The following is a 26,187-nucleotide window of genomic DNA, read 5'->3' as shown; positions in this document are numbered from 1 at the left end:
TGATTCTAGTAATTATATGAGGAGAAATCCTCCGTTTGTATGTCTATTTTGAAGTAATTTAACAACCTAATCTATTTACAGTAATTGCTTTTAAATTTTTTATTAAGATATTATTGATATACATGCTTATGAATGTTTTCTTCTGTATGACTACAACAACAGGAAAGCATGTATTGGTACATAAAATATAATTATAGAATTAAGTGTGGACATTGGACATTTGGTATTTTCCATGTGTTAATATTACAGAGCATCTTGCCAATTTTACTGTACGCTATAAACTGTTTTTGAAAACTTGTTTAACTTTATTGTAGGTGTTCACAGAGTTCACAGAAATGTTTGAGAAGAATATTACTTCCTATACAAGTGAGGCCCTGACACTCTTAAAGGTGAGGTCACAGTTTATATCAATGTGAAAAACATTTGCTCTTTTTTGTATAGATTGTATATACGAAATTACAATAATATTTTACTAGTAACATGTGACATGACAAAATGTTAGGGAATAACAAATCTCTGTGTGCTTTAGAAGACGGTCCTGTACAAGAGTTAGTTTGAACATTTTAGCATACTGTGATCGGTGTAACAAATTACGTCAGTGAGCTATTTTTTGTTTTTGTGTTTTAGCCTCACCACAGTGAAGGCTTTCCTTTTGCTAAATGTGAGGAATTATATAGCTATTTGGGGTGATATTTGAGTAAGAGAATGATATTTTACTGAAAATGAGACTTTCTATTTTCAGCTTTAGATGTTCTCTTTTATATTTGTTACTTTCCAGATATTAGAGGACCATTTTTCTTAAAATAGAAAATGTTTTTTAACTTCTGACTCTTAACTTAAAAATTACCAATGATTTTATGACATTTCATCCATTGGGTACTACCAGTTTCCCTTAAACATTTTAACATGTTAAAGTAATGAGGCTAAGCCTGGACTCTTGGATTTCCATTTATAGTATGAGGTGTGACAACACATACACTTAACACACTTAACAGCTATATGTAATTTATTCTTGAAAACTTGTTCTGCCTTCACAAATGAAAGCAATTATAACTACATATTAAAATGACACAAGAATTTTCATCTTTGATTACTTTATGAAGGAAAGAACATTCTTCTCTTCTTTCTACTCCATTTCTTGAAAGTATCCACTTTCTTTCCCTTTGAAAACATTGCTTTATGGTAGCTTCATCACCACCACACATGGACCCATTCTTCCAATGTTGACAGGAGCTTCCTAACACAGAAAATAAAAACAAGGAAAGAAATGCTGTTTGAATGAACTCTTGTCTTTAACATAATACAGCATGCTGGAGTTGAAAAAGTCCTTAGCTATTCTGGTCCAACCTTCATCTTGCATAAAAGTAAGGGGAAATACAGGCCAGATCGCAGTCCAGGGTGGTGGAAAGAATGTACATATCTTTGGAGTGATGCAGACCTGAATTTGAGGAGCAGGTGATATTGAAGAAGTTTCACCTCTCTGATAATTTTCTCCTTTGAGAAATTACAGCTAATAATACTCATCCTTCATTTTGTTGTTTACTTTTGGGCACAAGCCAAAAAGAGGAGCAGACATTTGTGGATGAGGTCATTGCTCTTTGACTCACAAATCATAATATATACATAGAAAGTCAGCCAGAGAGTAAAGCTCTTAAATTATTGAATATATTCACTTTTCTGTGAAGGGAATGAGTCCATGAAGTCAAAGGAATGTTCTGCCCTCTTTCTTGTAAGTACTATTGGATCTTGCTAATGATCAACTAGATCAACTAGTAATTTTCTGTGGCACAGATAAAGCACACACTACAAAATTTTCTAAGAGAATCTGGATAGCCCCTAGAGAAGAAGGTAATCCAATTAATTCCAAACATATATTTTGAAATATTTTATTAAAGTCTGAAATATACCAATCTTATTATATTCAATGAGAGTACCTCTCTCCACTCATCTTTTTGTGCATCATATGAATCAACAGTATTCAAACAAGTATGTCCATCATATCCTCCAACCACATAGAGCCTGTCTCCAAGGGGACATAGAGCACTGCCTTCTCGAGGAACCCTCAGAGGCGCCACAGTGGACCATGAATCAGTTTTTGGATCATACCTTAAGAGGTTTAGGAAGACAACAGAGAGAAGTCCAATAGTGTTAAAATTAAATATATAGACATTAATAAAATGCATATTTATCTAAGGAGTTAAAAATACCTTATAAATATCAAACGTAGTCTACTAAATGTTAAGGATAAGCACATGACAAAATTCGCTTCTGCCATCAGAGGTCACTGAAAGCATATCAAAATTGTATTTCCTTTCCAAAATACTAGGCATTTCTTTAATAGGTACTCAAATTCTCTATGAGCAAATCTCACATATTAGCATCTTAACACTCTATGAAAAATGCCCCCTCTCTCACTTAGTGTACTGATTGGAGAGCTTTTATTTTTCTATTATCTTATTCATTATTTACCAAAGTTATACACGATCCTGTTCATACAAGAGCTCACATTTTAAGTAAATCTGAATATAATGGCCATTTTGCTATATATAATGTAGTATCCTTTTTTTCGTACTATTTGCAGTTAGAATGATTATCGTCTTATCCTATGTTTTTCCCCTCTGGGAGTTCCTATTTATCTTCACAGGAGCCTACGATTATTTTCCGTTTATTTTTATCTGAAGTTAAGTCCTTGTCCCCCAGCTTCTTCTGTAAGCAAATTAAAGGTAGTTTGGTAACTAATATTAATTAAATCTTCTCCAGGAATTATTTCTCAAAATTTGAAGCTTATCAAAAAATATGCAATACTAAAATCTAAAAGGAGTGACTAAAAGAAAACTCATGCATGGAAATGTTCTCTGATTTTATACTGGCCTATTTGAAAACCCCAATGAAAAATATTTATTTTATGAAAAAGATTTTCATGTGTTACCTTCTACTAATTTCCTTATAGTTCTAATACCTCTCTTATTTCTGTTTTTATCTCTTTAATCATATAATAAAGTATCTGATCCTAGCTTTCCATTTGAACTTGGCTGCACACATCCAGGAATATTTTTAATAATATCTGAAAATAAGCAATAATTAACATGACCTCAATAGTCCAGTAGATACTTCTTAGTGTCACAAAGGATATCACCTGGAGTTCTGATATTACAATAAAACCCAGAAACGGAAAATCTCATAGCTGCATACTTTAGTAAGCTGAATCTTCAGCACAATTGCTATTAATTGATGCTCCACTCAGCTAACACAGTACACACATATATGAATGGTGAACCAGGGCCCACAGGATATCCTTAAAGACTGGCACCCAAACCCAAGACATTTATACATGTGCATAATAATGCTAAAAAATTCTGGCTGTTAACAATATCTGGATACTGTTTGGCTAACAACAGGGTTTTGGGGAATGCTGAATGTTTTGGGGGGAAAAAACTGGCAATATGGTTACCATCTGTAAAGACACACAGAAGCAGTTATTTAAAAATAATTAGCCACTATATCACTTTCAAATTAAAATAGCATTACGCCTCTCCCTTTTTGTTTCTTTTTTGCCTTTCTGTCTCTCCTTACTTTGGATAAAAATATCTGTATTCTAGTGGAAATAAAATGGAGGCTGCAACAAAGGGAATCAGTCCTGGACATTTTCTTCCACTTGGAAGAATAGCTAGGGATAATTTGCTAGACCTCTTTGCCTCAATTTTCTCATCAACATTACGGAAATAGTAATCCCTGAGCCAACGAACCTAAGTTTATGTGATAGATTTAGAAACATCTAATTTATATGATTATCTTAAATAACTGGATGAGACTCCCAAGGTACTCGGTAGGCCAACAATTTTTTAGTGAGAACAGTCTTAGAAAAATTGTCTAACTGATTGCCGTGTGGTGTGGGGGGGACTTGAAAATATGGGTGAATGTTGAAACCACAATGTTGCTCATGTGAAACCTTCAGGAGATTGTGTATCAATAATACCTTAATTAAAAAAAGAAAAAGAAAGATTGTTTAAGTCATGGAAATAAGGATTGTCTGATTCCACGGAATATGCACCTTTGATTGAATTTCTATTGACAAAGCTGTTTTACAACTCTGTAGATATAGAGATGAACTTGTAGAAAACTGAGTTTTCTTGTGATTCTTGTACATAACAATCAAATGAATTTTGCCAGACACAGAATTAAACTCCACCACGTAGAAATGATGACGCTCAAAGATTACATTTCATTCCCTATAGGATATTACCTACTTTTGCATCTATTAACAATTTTTTTTTCAGAATTCCTAAATTATCTATATACCTTTTCTTCAAAGACTCTTTGAACTGGTTTTAGCATCTTACGGGCTTGCTTCCTTAATTAATCACATAAAATCCTTGACACGTGTAATTATATTTGTGTGAAAGTCATAACTTTTTGAAAATTATACTTTAGCACTAGCCATTTTGTCAGGGTTTTTTGAAGGAAAATGCTAATAAGGGGATAATGGTAGTCATAAGAATAATACTGTTTACAAAAATAATACATGTGAAAACAGTATCATGAGCTAACTTCTACTGAGTACTTAATGGGTGCCAGGAAATGTACTAAGTACAGTAACATTGATTATCTTGTACCCAGGGAGGTTGAAACTATACATATTCCCATTTTTCACATGAAGATACTGATGTCTAGAGATATAAAGTAACAGGATCAAGTTCACATATCTTGTAAACAGTAGTCCTGGGATTTGAACTTAGACTTCCCTTGATTGGTATAATTCATTATTGGAAAATAACAATTTCTTAGTGTTCTTAAGAATTGGCTTTTCTCCAGGCTCTATCAGTTGGTTTTCTTCATACTGCACCAACCCCTTCTTCTCAGTCACAAATTGTTTTTCTCATGCTGTTTTCAAGACTGTCTCTGTTTTTGATGTTCAACAGTTTGATTACACTGCTTAGTGTGGATCTATCTCCCTAGGTTTGCCTACTTGAAGTTCCAAATGACATTTCAACCTAAAATCTCTGCTCTTATCTACAAACCTTTCTCCTTTACTTCCACAGTATTGATTGTGCTTTTTCCTCTCCCTGAAATTCCCTCAATTTGTTTGTATACATACGAATTACAAATTTCACATCTTGCATGAATTTCCCATGAGGACACCATCCCACACTGATCTTTGTCTATTGAATTTTGATAACCTTACTGACTATAAATTTCTCATTTGTTCTTTGTTAATATCATTTAACTATTATATTTGAATATTTTTCTATCTTGAAAAGGAGCACGAATAGTATAACTGCAAAGTCATAGGATTGACTTATTTTAAACATGTCACACAAATAAGTGTTTCTCATTCAAAAAAGTTACCCTTGGAAAATGAAATAGTTAACACAATAGAGTCATAGTTCAGAACATAATACCTCTCTTTGGGAATACTTTCTGTATATTTTGTGGTGGTAAGTCTTCATCTTTTGAAGATTGATTTGATTTTTGAAACAATAGTTATTTTTAATTGAGCTGGTGAATGGTTTGAGTGATACAGCTGGGTGTAAAATTTATTTATTATTACATCCCTTCTGTCACATTATTTTAAAAGTTGACTATCAAAGAAAGCAGTGTATTCTTTTAATATATTTCTTAATGACGGATCTGAAAGGCTTAAGGAAGATTTCTTCAAAATATTTTGAGCACAGGAGTTAGGTGTGCAATTTTACAAAGGTTTAGTTCCCTGAAAGGATTAACACTTTTTTGGAAGCGTAAAAATCTTTCTGGTAGCCTGAAAATCTTTCCTACTTCTGACAAAAAGAAAAACAACAAATAAATAAATGTATAGGTAAATAGAAACATTTTACCATTCCACACGGTTAGAAATGCCTGTGCATTGGTCAGAAGTAGAGAAATCATGGCCCCCAACAACATATAAAAATCCATTGTATGTTGCAGCTCCCACAAGTCCACGTCTTTCAGACATTGAAGCACACAGACTCCATTTGTTAGTGTGTGGGTTAAAGTATTCCACTGATTTGAGGCAGGAACATTCATCACATCCACCAACAGCATATAGCCTAGAAAAATGACACAAGTGTGTGTATGTATATACACATACAGAGAGGGAGATTATATTTCCAATTTGTGAATAGAATGAAAGTGAAAGAACCTTGCACAAAGCATTTAAAGTTTCTGAATATATATTCTTCTCTGGGATCGACTGACTCTGTGAATGCATACTTATTTGAAGGCACATGCTAAGGTCAAACTTAATCCAAGCCTCTCTCCTTTATAATTTTTGTGAAAGTTACTTTGATGTGGTAGATTAAAGGATTCCATGGGAAATGAAATACAGAGAAAGAAGGGACATATCAAAAGCATTGACAGCGTTTGTCAATTATGGTTTAATAAAGCTGGAAAATAACAAAAAGGTAGGTGTTGCCAAAGACCAACTCTAGGAACCTTATAATTTTAGCTAGATTCAAATGCCTAGCAGTGGAATCCATATTGTCTTTATGAACTGCTTTGTTTAATATTAAAAAACTGTCAGTAACAAAGCAATAACTAAAACATCTAAGGGAATAGGATAGAACCAAGAAACTGGGATTTTTCCTAGGGAGATGTATTGTCAAGGAGATCTCTCTGATAAACTTTACAATGCCAATTATTTTGCTGAGCAGCATTGTAAATCTGACTTAAATTGCATCCTACATCAATAAAGAAGATAAACATCTACTAAAACAGATGTCTATAACTATATATATATATACTTTATATATATGTCTATAACTATATATATATATATACTTTATGCTCATTAGGAGCCCATTTGTTTTGTGAGTGAGCAAAACATTTACTTAGTCAAATTTAATGCTTTAAGCCTATTCTGCAATAGGTAGGAGATGGTTACTGAGTCCCCTGATATCATTCAGGTCAGACCAGAGATAATCACGGGTAGGAGTCTTTTAAGCTCTAAGACATGGTCAGACATTTCCTACTTCATACACAGGTGCTAAAAAACATCTGTGTTGAAATTTCTACTGAGACCATTTATATGACAAAGACCTGGCTTTATACATAGAAAATATGGACACAGAAGACTATCTCCTGTCACTGATATATTGTGGTGTCTGAAATTCTTATCATTCAAGTGCTTCCTATACGCTAGCCGTTGTCTCCAAAGGTCCCTTGTCAGAAAGCACATAATTACTTGAAAGAAGTAACCATTCAGGCTCTTTGCAACCTCTAACACCACAGGACTTTAATATATTAGCTTTCTCTTATAGGCAAGTGATCACAAGAGGGAAAGATTCAGAAAGACGGTACTAGATGGAATTCTAGAGTTGGAAATCCTGTACTCTCAGGAGAGAGTGAGTAGTAAAGAACAAAAAGACTTCTGTATTAGAGAGACCAAAGTTTTGATTCTAAAAAAGTAAGTCATAATGTAAAAAGTGGTAGGCTCTTGAGGGCAAAATTGAAACTGTTTTGCCTACAAAAGTGCTTTTCAAGTTTACTGCGCACACAAGTCACTTGAGGATATTGATAAAATACTGATTCTGTTTCAGAAGTTGTATTTAGGTTGGAACTAGGATTCAGCATTTCTTTTTTTTCGTGAATTTTTATAGAGGAACATAATATGAAACGCACAAATCTTCGTGTATAGCTTGATGAACTTTGACACGTGTATACGCTCACGTAACCATCACCCAGAGCAAGATATCAAACCACCATATCTAAATAGATCTCAGGTAATGGTAATGCTGCTGGTCCCAGGATGCCACTTGAGTGGCAAGGGACTACAGAATATGTAATTTAAATGCTCATTTGGAGAAATGTTTTCTGTCATAGTGAAGGGAGGGTTGCAACAAAGGCCTTTTATGACTGATAACTAGGATGTCCTGGTCACTGGGAATGCTTACTCACTGATGGAGCACATCAAGGAAGTGCTGTATCACATGACCTGGGAGCAAAGCCCATTCAGGTTTGGTTTTACTCACTTGCCATTTAATGCAACAACGCCAGCTGAGCTTCTAGGAGTTGACATACTGGCCACATAAGTCCACTGACATCCCTCAGAGTCCCATCTTTCAACAGTATTTAGATAATTCGACCCATCATGACCACCAACAGCATACATTAGTCCTTCAAGTGTGGCTACACCTTAAAGGATAAAAATAGCATGATACACCACAGATAAGGGATGCTGTTTCATTCTGCAAACAACTGATGGGCTAAAAATTAGTTTTTTGTTTCTTAAATGGTTTTGTGTACACACGAATAATTTACTGATCTTAATATGAAACTAAATATGGTCTACTAATCCTAGGAAACTTTCAGGCTATAGTTACTGTATCGTGAAAGGGTATCACTATTGTAACACTGAAATCAAAGGAGGTAGTGAGACCCACTCTAATAGGGATATCATAGAAAAGGCAAGCTGATTTTTTCTGGCATAATTTCAAGGCTAGGTTTTGAATGTATAGGGTAGATGAGAAATGATACTAAATCTTCGATCTAAGTTTTAGAATTTTAGGCTATCTGTGGTAGGTCTTTTTAAACCCTGCTCTTTATTATAGGGATTAAAAAAAAGAGATTCCCATGGGATGACTAAATAAACAGGGCTTTTTGAGGTTTAGTCAGAAGTGTATTCCTTTAGATACTATGAATAATCCCTTTCTAACTGCTGCTTGTCTGCTCTGGGAATTCACATAATTGGTTTTCTTCCCCACCTTCTTCATCATCTTAGTCTCTCAGTGATATATCCTCATCACCTCTCTTACCTCTCAAGTGATATCAATGAGATTTTTTAAACTTGCTCTGATGTCTCCACAAGTTATGTTTTCTAAGCTATGTCAATGAATCACACTGACACAACTGAGCTGCATAATTATATAGTCTATCATTTGGCATAGACTATCTATTAGATAATTTGGGGTAAACAATACCAGACCTTGTCTCCACTTCTTAGCTGTATATAAGTCAGTTCTTAATTGCCTTACTAAGGTAAGTATTCTTTTTAAACAAAGGAGTCTAGCATGCAGAAAGATGTACTCTGCCAATATTCAGGAGAATCAAAGTTCCTCACTATTCAGTCGTTTTTACTACATCTTTCTTCAACTTCTTGGCAACTTCTGGCTTAAGTATAACCTAGAACTGCTCTGAATTTCCTAAATATCCCTGCTTGGATCTGCATCCTAAGGCTTTTGCTGAAATACCAATTTGATGTTCTGGGAAGGGTCATGATTCATGCATCTAGAAATGCAATGTCTCTCCATCATCATGTGCCCTTTCCTCTAAACTGAGCTTAGAAAAAAAATTCCTGGTGGAGTTTTATATTCCTCAACAATGTATTTCTTCCAAAAGTTTTTATCTTTCTTAAAGCAGGCCTTGTTAAAATACCAGTAGAAGGGAGAAAGGTTTGACAAACACGACACCTGAAACAAGAGAAGTGTTTGACAGGTTTTTACCATTTGCTTAACTTTTCAGCATGTTGGAGACATTTTGACTAAGGGTTTGGCTAAATCCCAATTATGTGCAACTGAATTTAATTTTTAAAAATCCCTACTAACTATACATTCTTTAGAAACTACTTTTTAAAAAGCTCTACTAACAACTGTACATTCTTTATAAACTACGTAACACTAAGCTCTTACCTAAGCCATGCCTCGGTGTTGACATGGGAGGCATCACAGTCCAGATTTTGCTAGCTGGATCAAAACATTCCACAGTATTTAAGGTTTTTGAACCATACCTTCCTCCGAGGACATAGAGTTTATTACCAATAACTGCAACTCCGAACTGAAACCTAAGGCTACTCATGGTGCTACTATGTAGCCAGCTGTTGGTCCTGAGGTCATATTTTTCAATTGTTTGGATACCTGTTAAAGGGGATATTGGACAAAGTTAAAAAACACATGGATGAAAATGTGAATTGGCACCATTCACATTTTATTTATGTACCTATTATTTATAGCATAAAATCAGTGATTGCAACTCAAAGTAATGTAAGTAGACCAGATGATTCTCCAACTTGGCAGGCAAGGCAAGGGGAATATTTTATCATTCCTGGATCCAAATGCAAGAGTCAGAGTGAAATAGTTTATTTACTATATATATGGCTTACATGCTCATAATGGTTTCTTTGGCTACACTATGATACTGGCAGTTCTAACACAGGTGGCAAACACAAAAAATTATCTTGGAATCTATCACTGACTTATTTGCACATCCACTACGGTTTTAATTACTTATTCATTCAATATGGTATACATTTTATTATACCATTCATTATATTATATTGTGCTTTTTAAAAATTCAGCTTGGGGTGTGTGTATGCTAATCTAAAATGCAAATGACCTAATGTGTAGGAATGATAATTCCTTTTAAATGAGTCTTTGGTGTTGATTCATAGAAAGTTTCATGATGGTGACACAGAGAATTATTATTAAGAATAAAATTATTATTGTTGGTATTAAAATATGACGTTGAGTTATTACCTCCTTTATGCATTAATAGTTTGTTTTTAATTCAATTACTGAAATACCAAGTTTACTACCATAGTATATTGTCACCACTGCCATAGTAAATAGTCATTACTTCATAATAAGTTGTCGCTTTTGCAGGCAGTACTTTTTACCAGTCATTCACAATGGCTGCTAAATTTTAATAAAAGTTGATTTTGTACAACAGGGAAGTTTCTGACTAATAACCAAGGTGGAAAATGGAAGAATTGTTATTCAAATGTAAAATGTACCTAAGAGAGCTTGTGATAGGTTTAGGGAATTTCATCCCAATCGCACAAAGCCAACCATAAGAATAAACAAAAGCAGTTTTCAGTTGTTTTTTCTACTGGGAGATTTATGGAGAAAATATAATCTATTAGTAATTATGAAAATACACTTAACATGTGAAGCATCTCCACTGGCCAATTATAATGCTATGATAGGAGGTCAGATCAAGTCAGTATTTAAGCAGGGTATATTTTACATTTATGGTTGCCTCTGAAAGTTTTTGTGTGTAAAATGGATTAGTGGCAACATTTCTTTTCTTTGCTTTTTAATCTTTTCTGGTGAACAGTACACTGGAAGTATTTGTCTGAACACGTTGTATTTTCACAATAAAATCTTGTGACTATATAGGCACTCATTAACCCTTACTCTTCAATCTCTGCATCTTTCACTGATAATGTGGATTTGGCTAAAGGCTGATTGACAGATCAGCAATTGCTATATTGACTAGAGTTACTGCTGAGAGATCAAATACCATCACCTAGCACAGTATCTTTTCTAAACTAAATATCTCTGGGTGATAACCATGAAAACTGGACTATCTACAAACAAACTCACCTCTGCTTTCACTCTGTCAACCAATTTTCTCTGTTTTTATATCTTTTCACTTCCACATTCTTATCTTCCCAAATCTGTCTTCCTACTTGATCCTTCTTATTTTAAGTTTTTATTTTGAAGTCTTTTAATTAGTGGAATTTACCAAACAGCCAATTTAGATTAAGAAATGAAGGTTAAGCTGCACTATTAAGATTATACAGATATTAATGGTGAAGTAATTAGGAAATTGTACAAAGCTGTATTAATCCAACGCATATGGGAGATTTACACTTTGAAAGGATGTAGAGGTGTGTTTCATGCCAAGTTAATTTTTCCCAGGCATTAGATTAAATATGGAAGATAAATTTTCTCCACATCTTTTATTTGTATCTATGAACATATCTGACTGGTAATTCTGTGTGTTGAATTCTGAAGATGCTTTTCAGCCCATTTTTCCACCTCCGCTATTGTTGGAAATAATCAAAATGTAAATCATCTAGCTGGCTTGCTATGACAGCTCTATATTTGATGGGGAAAGTTAAACTGGATTGTTTTACTTATTTCTCTCCTTAACACCCACTTGAAAATTTTTCTGTGTAAAGTGACCTTCTGCCCTAAAACACTGCAAAAACTGTTTTTCAATTCATTTCTAAGCCCCTACTCATCCCTCACTAATGACCTATTCAAGAAGGAACAAAACCAGCTAAACTTTGTAGTATTGTTGGTAACATGATAGTTCCTGTAGTTCTGACTATATCTGATTTAGTGATTTCCTGTATTTTTAAAATGATGTAAAAATGAGTAATTGGTCCCTTGCCATACCATCTCTGAGAGTTCATTGTTTTTAATAAATGAAAAGCTACTGATTACATGGTAGGTACAAAAGCCCAAAGTTTACCATTCGACCATTTACAAATTTTGACTCCATGATCATGCTTACAGTTTTCTGATGATTACTTTAAATGGTAGGGGTCATAGTTAGCCCCAGCCACTTGTGTGATGTCTATATTTAGCCACTAATTCCAAGTTACTTGCATGAGTCAGAGAGGAAATTAAAGACTGAGGAAGTGCTACTTTCCCAAGATATCAAAAGGTGAAAGTTCAAAAAGTATCTTAAAAAGAAAGGTAACTGAAACAACACACTAAGCACAGGCACATCTGCAGAAATTCTTTTTAAAGTTTTACGAAGGAGTGAAAATTGGTACATTCTAAAATGTAGTACTGATTTATGTAAATAAATGCTACCTCGGTAATATTTTTGCTATACTTAGGTCTTTTTCCTTTTTTGTTCCTAAGAACTCGTGTTGGTTCTTCAGCAGATTCTAAAACCCTCAAAGAGGGGAATCAGTTTTTTTTTTGGTGTTTCTCTCTCTTCTAAAATAGTGGCAATATAGCAAAAAGGAACATAGGATTTGAATGAGAATTCCATTTCTAGTCTTTCTAGGTGTTTGTCCTTGGGTTGGCTATCTAAACTGAAGAACCTTATAGTTTCTTTATCTGCAAAATTACATAATAAATCTATCTTGGAGCCTTATTGTAAGGATTAGAAATGATGTTTCCAAAACGCCAAGGATCAGATACTCAAAAAGGGTAGCTTTACTATTTTAGTTGTCTGCAACTTCCCACAGGGCCTTTTATGTCTCCATGCTGTCGGTATGCAAAAAGTCTCAAAATCATGGCCTTACTTCCTCCCATATAAAATTGTGGTAATAGAAGTAGGGAGCTGTAAGGTCACATTTGACTCATTTTCAGAAACTGATGAGTTGTAAATACTTAATACCATGTTCTGTAACAATAAAAAAAGAAAACAAACACAAAACCAAACAAACAAATACAACATTTTCCACTTCTCACGTTGCAAATTAGGTCCTTTTTTTAACAAGAAACTAAGAATGACTGTACTTGCATTTTTTATTTAGTACCTCTTTTAATTTAAATATCAAACAAGACACCTTTCAACATGCTGTTAATATTCATTCTATTCAATAAAATGCAATAAAATAACAAGTTGTCAGACGTGAAATAAATTATAAGATTTCGTTGTATTTGTTGTTTTCTGAAGAATACTAGTTTTGTGAGGTTACTCTACTACTTTGGAAATAATTACATTTGCAAGCTCTTGTTTTATAGACTTGTGATTAATTGGCATTACTTCCTGCAATTTCCATATTAAAATTACAACTAGACATATCAAAAGAAAGAATCATGTTCTAGTAGTACAGAACTTTGATGTTTGCAATATTTTCTGAAAGGCGTCCAATGAAATTTGTAAATATGATTTGGCGAGTTTCAAGTAGGTGGATTTTATTTCCTGAACAGTCAACTCTTAATTATAAAATCCTCAACCCACTGTTTTGGCAAACACAGGTCTACTGACTTATATGTAAAAAGGGCAGAACTACAGACAAATAGGTTCTAAGAAGAGTTCAAAGTAAAGATGATGGCTTCAGAAACATTTCCTTATTACCTTTAATAAAATTCATATGTAAAACCATTACTTTATTCCAGGTTTAAACTGCTGATCTTATCATCCTTACTTCAAGATTCTTTGTACCTGGCCTTTGAGTACCTAACAGGAAACTGACATCAAGGAGTTAGAGGCCATTCTTCTATTTCCGACAAAAAGCAAATTTGGAGGACCTTGTCCCTTCCATTTATGATAAGCCTTAAATAAGTTTTCCTTGAAGAAATATTATACTGCAGGGAAAATGCTCGTATTTAAAAAGTGCTGCCACAAAAGTACCTGTTCCGAGTTTAGCCAACACTAATAAAAGGGTTATATCCCATAAGATAAGAAAAAACGTCACAAAATTACATAAAGAAGCCTAAAATTAGCTTTAGATGCCAATATTTAAATATGGCTTTAATACCACCCTCATAATTCTGAGGGTGTTGAGAATATATCCTCTCTTTAAAATGATACTTTCAATTAGCTTGTTCCTGCTACCTCTTATAGTGTCCTTGCATCCCACAGCATAAAGCGCCCCCAAAGTCGATATTCTAGGCTTGGTCCGAGGGCTTTGCAGCATGTGTTTTCTCTCAGGTAAGAGATGATACTTCATAGCTTCTATCAGGAGTTTCTGGCACTGTAGATCAGCAGTAAACACGGGGCTCTCCTCAAGATCCACCAGTAACTGAAAAGTAATAATTCATGGTGTACGAAATGGGGAGCCCACCATTAGAAAGAACAGATTCATTTAGAGAACTGTGGCGAAAACTCGAGCTAATTCAAATGTAGGAATGCTATCATTTAATATTTTGAGTTGCTTACTGACATACTTTGTGTTCACTGATGATTTGAAGTGACTAAAGGCCTCAATGTAGTAGCTAAACATCTCTGCAGATTTGACATATTATTTTATCTTTGGAATACATACACATTCACTCTCAAGGGGTGAATGTGAAAAAGCACTCATGAAATGTGTTTCTTAAAGCAGTCAAAGCAAAGGACAGTGTGTATGTACACAAAGCAAGCATCTACCTCCCAGTCTACTGCATGTAGCTGGACAAGCAGCCACCTTTATGCTGGATTTAGAGGAGGGAATACAAACATGCCCAGTGAAAATAAAACAGCGTTGCCTGCAGGGTGTCACATCTTTATCATCAAATCACCTCTGTAAGGTATTCTGAAAGGAAGTGCTTTTTAACTGTACGCATGTACATGTGTACATCACTGAAGTGCATGTGTTAGCAAGAAGGCAACACCTCAGCAAGAGTAGATGGCCAGTCCTTTCTGGCCAAACCATTACTGCCTGACAGACAATAAGACCCTAACTGAATGGGATAAACATTAGGTATAGTATTTTTCCTGAGATGAACTGAGAAATTAAGTTTGTTTCAGCATTTATCAAGCATCATTTAGATTCTTGGACTGTCCTTGGAGTTTGGGGTCCACAGTATCACAAGGACCTTGAGAAGAGTATCAGACTGTTGTAATGAAGGTGCTTATTTCACTTCCTAAAACTTCCCTGAAGTTTCCTGTTCTGCACTGGTTAATCTCACCTCTGATCTCACCTTACCTATAATTTTTGATGAATAACTATTTTTACTTGGCTGGTGAGACCCTAGGCATTTCCTAATGCATACACTGCTGAAATAGGTTTGAAAATTGGGCTGTGAAATGCTTTTCCTCCAAAAATATTCTTCAAAGGTTTAGTACCATTTTCTTCATATATTTCATTTCTAGAATATTTGCTTAAGCTCACTTTCAAAATTGTTTTGGGAAGTCTGTATTCTGTATGCCATTACCCACCACTGCCATCATCAACAAAAGTCCACAGGAGTCCACATTGCAGGCTCTAAGGCCGGCTCAGGGGTGGGAGGCCAAGGTACCACTGGTTGTGTGGGCTGGAAATGTACCTACCTTCTAATAAAATAAGAGAAGTCCAAACTGAGCACTTTGCTGAAATAATGTCATATTGACTTAGAGCAGTGTAGAGTCCAATGGGTCTGATCCTTTACACCAGTGCATCTCAAGTGCTTACATACCTAAGAATCATCTGGAGAACTTGTTAAAACACAAATTCCTTCTCGCTGTCCCCAGAAATTGTTTCATTATGCATGTGGGGGGATCAGAAACTGAGTTCCTGACAAGCTTCCAGAAAATGGCATGCAGCTGGTCCAGGGACATTTTGAGTAGCACTGCCTTAGAAAATCTATTACATTGTATAGACCCTCTTATGAGATTAATGCACATAAAATCAATATACACTCCCATAGATGTTGAATCTTGGTTCTAAGATTACATGTATATTTTAATGTTTCTCTTTTTGGTGTGACTATTGCCTTGCCCTTTGAATAATTTGCCTAACCAAGGAGAACAGTCAATGTTTTTCATTGCATATGAATAGATTCTCAAGCTTACTAGAGTTCCATGGAATTTATCTTACAGCTAAAATGTTTTTAAAAATGTAGAGAAATCATCAGCAAATTAGCATTCTGTTTTTCAATATTAACATTTAATTAGTAAACTTGTTGAAAATCAATGAATTTTTTAGTGTCTATGACCCCACTGATCCACTAGGTCCCTCCTCCCAATGTGGATGATGTTTCAGGACTTTAGCTAGAGGCTCTATATGAACTGTGAAATATAGTCAGATATATGGTACATAAAGGATATCTACTATTGATCAATTTGCTGCAGAGAAAAAAGTGTAGTTTTCACTAATGGTAGAATTATGTAGTGCGACTGTATTCTGCCCTCCCTAAAAATCACATACTAAAATTCAATATGAGATGGGTCAATCCTGAATCTTATGCAAGGGTGTTTGTTTTTAGAATCATTTTTAGGATAATCCTTCAGCAGGCCTGATGAAGATGCTATTATAATGATGGCCTAGTGCATCTGACTATTATAGTATGCTTTCAACCACAGCAGCTAATTACCCATGTCAGTAGTGATTATCCAGAATCTAACTCCTTCCTAGAGTCTGCTCTGACATGCTACTGTACCAATTGTCATCGCCTTGCCTAGAAGGTGGCAGAAAAAAACAGAGTTAACGTAGTCATTTTCCCTGGTTGTTACAAGCGCCCTTTGGTGAGAGAGGAAACGGAAACTGATGTGTAAGCTGACGTTCAGGGATTACCGGCAGGGTTTCAAAAAAATTCCTTTTCTCTGCCTTCATCATATATATTGCTAATTGAAGGCTGCATGTGTCGTTCAAAAATCCTGTACACTCCAATTATCAGAAATCCTCTGAATAAAATAAAACTAGGCAGCTAGGGAATGGATTAATACATAGTGGTTGTTGAGAAGGAGAGTTTGCTCTGCCTGGGTAGATGTCCCTACCTGTGGTGGAAGTAAGGGCAGTCTGATGTAAGAGAGCAGCACTGGCAGGTCTTGCTTCCTCGCCTGCACATCGTAACCCACCCACTGCATGACAGCATTGAAAATGGTTTCTTCATCAGGCACATTAACGTCATCACTGCCTAGAAGTTTGGAAATCCCATTAGCTGGAAGCAGGGGGAATTCTTCATTCTTTATTACCTCGATGAAGTGTTCCTAGAAAAGAAAGGTCTTCTACTGAAACCTTGTACTTTGGAAACTTCTTAACACAATGAAAATATCAAAACATTTCACTTTGTTAAATTTCAGAAAAGGCTGGAGAGACAGACATATGCATTTATACTGCCTGGGACAGGACGCATAGGCGGGAGGGTGGTTGTGAGGCTGAAGATCCAAATGCTTCCACTAGGAATATTTACACAATACAAGGAAAGACCTTAACTGTTTTACAGGCCACTCAGAGAGTCACCAAGTTGATTTTCTTTCCAGGTGTTGTGGGTGACAACAGCTTATGGCTCCAGAACTGATGTTGAGTTCGTTATGGTCAAAAACCTTAAATGAAAGGCTGAAAAATTTCAAGGTGGGTATTATGTTGAAGGGCTTGGAGAGGTAGCTCTGGCTGTTCATTTGAGGGGAGAACATGCTGAATTCCTCTGAGATGAGAGGAAGAAATTGATGAAAAACTCTTTTCTCTTATGGCAAAACACGATCTTCTACTAACCACAAAAGATTTCTTTTATAATGGACAACAATCTCCAGATTCAGGATCATTTAAAAGGCACTCCTGTGGAATTATTTTTGGGGGACAGTGGGACTCTCTCCATTTTTATATATTATATCTCCATTCTTCCTTCTGTCATGGTATTATCTTGCATTTTGTAAAGTCCAAATTTCAGGCAACTGTGTTTCATTTTTTACCTCTCAAAACAAAACTCTATTTTTTCTGATTTATAAGGCCATACATTTTCTGTGACAACACGATTATCATTTCCAATGTTTTCCTCAGTAAGGGTCTCCTTTTCAATGCAATGAACTATACTTCTGAAGTGGAGATAAACATGTCTAGTTGGCAATTTATGTTGCCCACTAAATAGATATTCTGGAAGAAGCTAAAGACAGCGTCTGAATGACTGGAGTATCTGTATAAATCAAAACACTCCCTCAGCTCCACTCTGAGTTTAGTCACTGTGCAACTGAGTTAGCCTAATAGAAAAGTACATCAAGTTTGATATATGCATCAGGAAGCTCTGATACCATAAAACCTGAGTTAACTTGCTTGTTTAAACCAAGAGCCCTTTTGTGACTGAAGCGAATGACTGAGAAAGACCTGATGATCTTACTGTAGCAGATGTCCCCAGAGGAAAACCCTCTCACCTATAGCAAAAGAGTAGAACTAGAAATGTTCCTACAACTAGTAGTACATCACATTTGTACAGTATTTCACACTTTACTGGTTTCTGTCATGAACACTGTCGTCAGCAATGGGATCTTGAGGAAGGTGGAATTTTTCTGAGGAGAAAACAGGCTACGTGAACTGTTTGATCTCTCATGCAACAAATGGCAAGTATGGATTCAGACCTAAGCCTTCAGGTCTACTTCATTTTGTCTGAATCTGAAACTGCTTTTCATAAGTGACATAGTTTTTGTGAAAGGGTTAAGAAAAAGATAAAGCACTCCAAAATTTGTGCTTGTCCATTACTGGTACTATATGTACACTCTGAATAGTATAGTGCTAATAATACTACAGAAGCCTCCATACTTCCTTTTCCTTCCTGTCCACTCTCTAATGAAAGAAAAGGAAAAGAGAAAATACATGCGATGGCAGGAGGTAGGGAGAGAAGGAGAAAGGAAGGGAGGTGGCCAGTATGGACCGTAGTACAGTCTGTCAGATGTTGCCATGCATTAGAGAAAGCTAAGAAATGATTAAAATGTTTTACATGTGGGTCATATTAAACAAATTAATATGACAAACAAACAGACAAATAAACAAACAATTAAACAAATACAGACAGACAAATAAAACAGACAAATTAAACAGACAAATAAACAAACAATTAAAGAAATACAACCAGAAATTACATTTTTTGATAGAATTGATTATGGCTTCAGAAGGCTTGCCTAATGAGACTGTTGAAAATTGTTTGGCAATACAGTGAATTAATCTAAATAAAAAATAACTGTGTTGGTCTAAAGTATGTATGTATGGCACTGCCATACCCAGTACTGTAGAGAAATATTTAGTGAGTCAAGATTAATTCTAAATCACCTTATATTAGAATTATTTTGCTCCTAATTTCAAGGCAAACACTCTCCTCCGTGCACCATCCTTAGAGTCTTCTTTTGTGCCTTTGGTTCCATATTCATTTTTTTGTCCACACTTAGACACTGTTGTAAAACTTATTAAATGAATATAGCACACTTGCTCAAGGTTTCACTGATGCCGGGTACTGATTATATGATTATGATGCTTAATTTTATGTCTCACCTTGAGCAGTGGAGTGTCCAGACTTTTGTCGAAATATTATTTTGAGTGTGTCTATGAGGGTGTTTCTGGATGAAACTCTCTCACATTAGGGAGGGCAATCTGTTTACTCACTTTACAAAATCAAGGGACTGTAATAAATTCTTGGAGTTTAACATTATTCTAAGACATTAAACTTATTTGCATAGTATCCTGTCAATAGCGTATTACAAAGGCATTATTACAGGAAGAACTTTAACTATTTTACTGAAATAACTGAAGAAGGAGTATTTAAGGAGACCACAGTATTGTGTTTTGATGCACATCCTGCACTAACACTCAGTTTCAGTCACATAATACGAAAAGGAAGACAAGTTCATTTTGAGCAACGAAAATAATTCAGGCTGTTTATCAGAATATATTTTGTCTGCAAGAGTAAAATACCAGACACGAAACTGTTAATACTTAGTTCAAGAATTTAGGTAATTTAACAGAGACGTTTTCATGTTCAGTTTTTGTGTAGGATTAACCTTTGAATTATATAATTGGTGTTCCTATAGATTATATGGCATCTGTATTTAGGATATAGGAATATACATAACATAATTAAAAGATGTTAAAAATGCCAATCCACTATAATATGGCTCTCCACATATTCAGGAATATGTTTGAACACTTCAAATTCTGAACAATAACCAGGGCTGGGAAGAAGAAAGAAGAAAGTTTAGAAGAAATTTTTTGAGACCTCAAGTACTAGAAATTTAAACATTTTGATGGTCTCATAAAAACTCTAGAAAACAATCTTAATTTAAATGTACCTCAAACCTAAACCTGTAATGTTAATTTTATTTATTTCTGTTTATGTGTAATTTTCTATTGTTTTCTTTTATATACTTGCATTTTATTTTTGAATTTTTAAATAACTAGCAATTTTCTTAGCTTGGAATCTTTATCTTTTGACTGGCTTGCACAGAAAGATCCATCTCTTGTGTTGGTCCCTCCTTCAGAAGTTAAAACATTCATTTTCTTCTTGTATCAGGGAATTAGCATTACTGGTCATTTAATATCTTCTTTTCTACTTTTTCTTGCCTCCCCTACAAAAATCTGTATTTCATGTCACTGCCATCTGACTGAATAAACGTAGCCTTGTTCCATGCAACTTTCAAAGAATTAACACATACAAACATGTTCATTTATTACAATTCTACTAATAGAATTGATAAAGATCTTAAGTTAGTTCGACGTTTGAACTGAAAATTGTTTTTAACCAAATACATGTTTTCACTAGGACATAAGAAGTCCATTCAATAGAATTGGTTGATTTACTAATGTTGTTAAGTTCTCAAGTTCTTCCAGTTAATATTGGCCCATTAATATTTGTTTTCCCTTATTGTACATTTAACTTTCATTAGAAATCATAATTTGTGTGATTTTATACATATAAGTCCTAATAGTATACAAACATCAGGGAAACTTTATTTTCCTAATACTGTGGATTCTACTTGAAATATGTTTGGTAGAATTTTTGGCAGAATTTCCATTTCTCCACGCTTTGACATTTAACTAAAACTTTTTAATTTCAAAAATGAGAAACTTGTTTGAGTACAGCTCAGCCATACAAATACTTTTATATGCTATCCATTAGGTGCAAGTCATTTTCAAATTATATGTTCATGCTGCTTTTTATTTTATCCCAACATTATAATCTTTACTTTGGAAAGCTTTTATATATATATATATATTCATATATGTGCAAGTACACACACACACAAATATATAAACATATATACACACATATATGTATACCAGTAAACAAATCAATAAGTTAGGTATTGTGTTAATATAAGTTAATTTGAAGCAGTTAGTTTTACCATTGTGTACTTATGTGCCAATCTCAGGAGCTCTGTGCAGCCCTGGGCATCTCCAAATGACAGAATCCCTAAGCAGTTTGAAGGATGGAGCTGCTTTATAAGAAAATTGGAGCAGACTTCAATGACTTCAGTCAGCTGCAGAAAACAAGCTGCACCCAGCAAATTTTCAATAGTATCTTCTTTCAATTGGAGAACACCTAGATGTTTTGAAAAAATAATGATTATATGTCCCATGAAATAAGGCACAAATATGCTAACTAGAAATTTTTCAATTCTCTCATTAGCAGTGCTGTCTTTTGTAATGTACAACAACCACTCAGGAAATAACTTTTTAAGCCACCATGTGCAAGGGAATCTGTATAAACATTAATAAGATGGATGAAGGGAGCCAGTCTAGATTATCAAAAACAACTGTAACAAATGAACAGTGAATACTATCATTACAAAGAGCAAATTGTTATTTCTTTACCATCTTAAACCTGCACTACACATTATTTAAACACATGTCTATATCATGACTCAAGGGGCATTATATAATATTATACAAGAATCATACAATTGGCCAAAGAGGTAGCTGTCATTTGTGTGGAAAAACATCTTGGTAAATAAGATCATTGAGGTTATATGTCTGTTTTTTAAAGTCTCCATTTATTAGCTGATAAGGATGATGTTTCATAAATATTTTGCCCATAATTGACACCTAGACTGTCTCAAAAGAAAGAAAACGTTGCCCAGAGTCTACAAATAAACAATTGCTTATATGGTTACATTTGAAGGTATGAAAAGCAGGTTCTGTTTAATAATATAGGTAAAGACTATCTGTAAAGGACTTTTAAAAAGGAGATGAGAGCTATTTAAGCTATTTCCTGTATACTGATATACTGCAATAAACACATATTTATTTACATATTAAATAACTATTTAAGGTATTTCCTGTGCATTAATATGCTATATTATTTTTGGAACAAGCACTATTGATGAATTATTGCAAATGTTATTTTATTTTGGTAAGTTATATTCCTGTTTGTTTTGGCCAAGCAATATAGGTAAGTTACAATGTGTGATATTTCATTTAGATTATATAAATTATAAACTCTTCCTTTGTAAATTTACCTTTTAAAATTCCTCCATATAGATTCTGTATGGTTGCATAACCATAAAAAAAGAGTAATACATACTGCGAGTTGATCTATATTTGGTTCACCCTCTAAAATATGTTGTAAACAAATCCTGTCCATCAGCACACTTTTCTGTATTGTTCTTGTCCTGGATTTTGAAGGGAGAGCCCTGCCCATATCTTATGAGACCCAGAGAATTATGAACTATTCTTAGATTCAGATCTAAAGATTCACCTGCCATTGACATTGAGACTTGGCCTGGTTATTAAGAATATTTATTGCTTAATGAATGAAACCATAAAACTCCTATAAGTGAACAGCAAAAAAAACAAACTCCTTAATCTTGGAATGCTTTCTTGAATAAGCCACCAAAATACAGACATCCAAAAGTAAAATAAACAAGTGAGATGACATTAAACTAAAGGGCTTTTTCACAACACAGGAAATAAAAATAAATTGAAAAGATGACCTATAGAATGAGAGAAAAATTTCCAAATTATATATCTGATAACTGGTTAATATTCAAAATGTATTAAGGACTCATACAACTCAATAGCAGAAAAGAAAATAATTGAATAAAAAAAGGACAAAGAAACTGAATGGACATTTTCCAAAGAAGACATACAAATGATCCAGTAGGTACATGAAAAGGTACAGGGCATCACTAATCATCAGGGAAATGCAAATCAAACCCATGAGATATCCTCTCACACCTGTTACGATGGCTATTAGTCAAAAAGACAAGAGATAACCAATGTTGGTGAAGCTTTGGAGAAAAGGGAACCCTTGTACAGTTGGTGGGAATGTAAAGTGGCACAACCATTATGGAACACAGTACGGAGGTTCCTGAATAAATTTTAAAAAATAGAACTAACTCATGATCCAGCAATCCCATTCCTGGGTATATATGCAAAGGAAATGAAATCAGAATCTTCAAGAGATATTTGTACTCTGTGTTTATTCCCGTGTTACTCACCATAGCCAAGATATGGAAGCTAAATGTCCTTTGACAGATGAATGGATAAAGAAACTGTGGTGTGTATATATGTGTATATATATATTGTGTGTGTATGGTGTACATACACCATAGAATATTATTCGGTCATGAGAAAGATAGAAATCCTAGCATTTGTGGCTACATGGATAGAACCTGGAGAACATTATGCTAAGTAAAATAAGCCAGAAATATTTGGACAAATCATGTATGATATCACTTATATGTGGAAGCTTTTAAAAAGTGCTGATTTTATAGAAACAAGTAGATTGGTAGTTGCCAGAGGCTGGGAGGGGAGAACAAAAATATATAGGTCAAAGGGTACAAACTCAGTTACAAGGACAATAAGTTCTGAGGATCTGATGTACATCGTGACATGGGAAAGATGCTCCATATCACTAATTATGTGGAAAATGTAAATAAAAATCACAATGAGATATCACCTCACACCAGTTAGAATGGCCAGTATTGAAAAGACTAAGAACAACAAATGCTGGCGAGGATGTGGAGAAAGGGACACCATCCTGCACTGCTGGTGGGAATGTAAGCCAGTTCATCCATTGTGGAAAGCAATATGGAGGGTCCTCAAAAACCTAAAAATAGAGAATATCATTTGACTCAGAAATTCGACTCCCAGGAATTTATCCAAAGAATATAATTTCTCAGATTCAAAAAGACATATGTGCCCCTATGTTTATTGCAGCACTATTTACAATAGCCAAGATATGGAAGTAACCTAAGTGTCCATCAGTAGATGAATGGATAAAGAAGAAGTGGTACATATACACAATGGAATACTATGCAGCCATCAGAAAGAAACAAATCCTACCATTTGTGACAATATGGATGGAGCTGGAGGATATTATGCTCAGTGAAATAAGTCAGGCGGAGAAAGACAAATACCAAACGATTTCCCTCATTTGTGGAGTATAAAAATGAAGCAAAACCGAAGGAACAAAACAGCAACAGACTCACAGACTCCAAGAAGTGACTGGCGGTTACCAAAGGAGAGGGGTGGGGAAGGATGGGTGGGGGCAGGAGGGAGAAGGAGATTGAGGGGCATAATGTGTGGCACATTATGGTGTGGGAGGGATCAGGGGGAAGACAGTGTAGCAACGAGAAGGCAAATGGTGACTCTGTGGCATCTTACTATACTGTTGGGCAGTGGACTCCAAAGGGATATGGGGGAGGGACATGGTAACACGGTTAAATAAAGTAACCACATTGTTTTCTTATGTGAAACCTTCCTAAGAGTGTGTATCAATAATACCTCAATAAAAAAAATATATATGTATATATATAAAATAATGTACAGTGTGATGTCTACATATAACAACATGGTACTGGTTATTGTATATTTGAAAATTGTTTGAGAGTATAGCTTAATCATATATCACCATGGAAAGGAGTTAACTATTTGCCAACCATTAATTTTCAAAATTTTGGTAAAGTTTCCACAAAGTACATGCATATCAAATCATTACATTTTATACTTTTAAGTATGTACAATTTTACTTGTCAAATATTCCTCAATAAAATTGGCATGATTGAATGAACAAAGAAATACTTGTTGGCTCCCAACTCATCTTGGGTACCTTTGTTTTATAGTTTGGGTAAATATGGGTAAATATCATTATTTCCAAGAAAGAGACTGACTAAAAATCTAATATAGAATTGGTATATTCCACTTCCCTTCTAAGTTTTACCAATGAGAATGTACGCACACCATGAGAGAGACATATTCTTGTATCACTGTGTTAAAAGAGCTCTATTCTCTCACAGTCAAAAGTTTTTATTGCATATTATTTACCTCTTTCTCTCTTATACTACTGAGTTTAAATCCTGATCCTTCCCCTTACTACCTTAGGATAGTTACTTAACTGGTCTATCCTTCAGTTTTCTCACTGGTAGAGTAGAAATAATAGGACTGTGGGTTATATGATGCAGGGTTATTGTGAGGACTGTATCAGCTAATACATACCAAGCACTTACCTGTGTAAGCATACTGAACTAAGGAATTAAGTGAATTAGGATCAATTCCTTCCACCTTGACCTCTTCTTGAATGGCTTCACGCATATTGATAGTAAACATCACAGCAAAAAAATCGGACATTGCCATAAGAACCAACCTGGAAATAGGAATATTTCATAGGAACTTAAATTAGTCCATAATTTCACTGAGAAGCATGAAATGCAGACAGTAGGTTTGTAACACTGGTAAGTCTGTTTTCAGCAAAAATCTTTCACAGTTCATTAAAGTGTTATGAAATTAGAAAGGTAAACTGAGTTGATTTTCTTTTAGAGGGTTTGTGCTGTTTTCCTTCATCAATTTCTCCCTAGCTTAACTCTTCTAAGTATCACACAGGGCGGTGGAGCAAATATGCTACTTCTTTTTCAATACAGGAAGATAAACATTTGTTTTCCTTAGTGTTCCAATTTGTAATCAATGGACTGGCTTTTGTTTATTCATACTTGGCTACACTCAACAAATGTTCTGTTTGCATACGGATACTTACCGATGGGCTGGGATTCGCATGTTTCCAGCAATGAGTATCACGTCACACAGTTTTTTCTCTTTCCAGTAGTTCTCTATTTTATGGAGAGTTTTCTCTGCATGGTTTACAGCACGGAACTCCTCCTCATCTCTGCTGACATCCATTTCTTCAG

At 34.8% G+C, this 26,187-nt stretch overlaps 1 protein-coding gene across 1 annotated transcript; it reads right to left on the bottom strand.

Annotated features, from left to right (window-relative positions):
• Window positions 1-1,065: 1,065 nt before the first annotated feature.
• LOC140847519 (kelch-like protein 4) lies at window positions 1,066-26,187 on the bottom strand. Its single transcript, XM_073228048.1, has 10 exons — window positions 26,037-26,187; window positions 25,513-25,649; window positions 21,409-21,605; window positions 17,080-17,292; window positions 14,239-14,425; window positions 9,621-9,845; window positions 7,965-8,127; window positions 5,832-6,044; window positions 1,935-2,106; window positions 1,066-1,237 (listed from the first exon to the last, which is right to left on the bottom strand). Exons 1-10 carry the CDS (start codon window positions 26,177-26,179, stop codon window positions 1,178-1,180), a joined length of 1,710 nt encoding a protein of 569 aa, XP_073084149.1. The 5' UTR covers window positions 26,180-26,187; the 3' UTR covers window positions 1,066-1,177.

Source organism: Manis javanica, chromosome X (genome assembly GCF_040802235.1).
Source record: "Manis javanica isolate MJ-LG chromosome X, MJ_LKY, whole genome shotgun sequence".
In the NCBI taxonomy this organism is placed as follows: Eukaryota; Metazoa; Chordata; class Mammalia; order Pholidota; family Manidae; genus Manis; species Manis javanica.
Note: the sequence above shows the minus strand (reverse complement) of the source record. Positions and strands in the feature narration are given on the sequence as shown.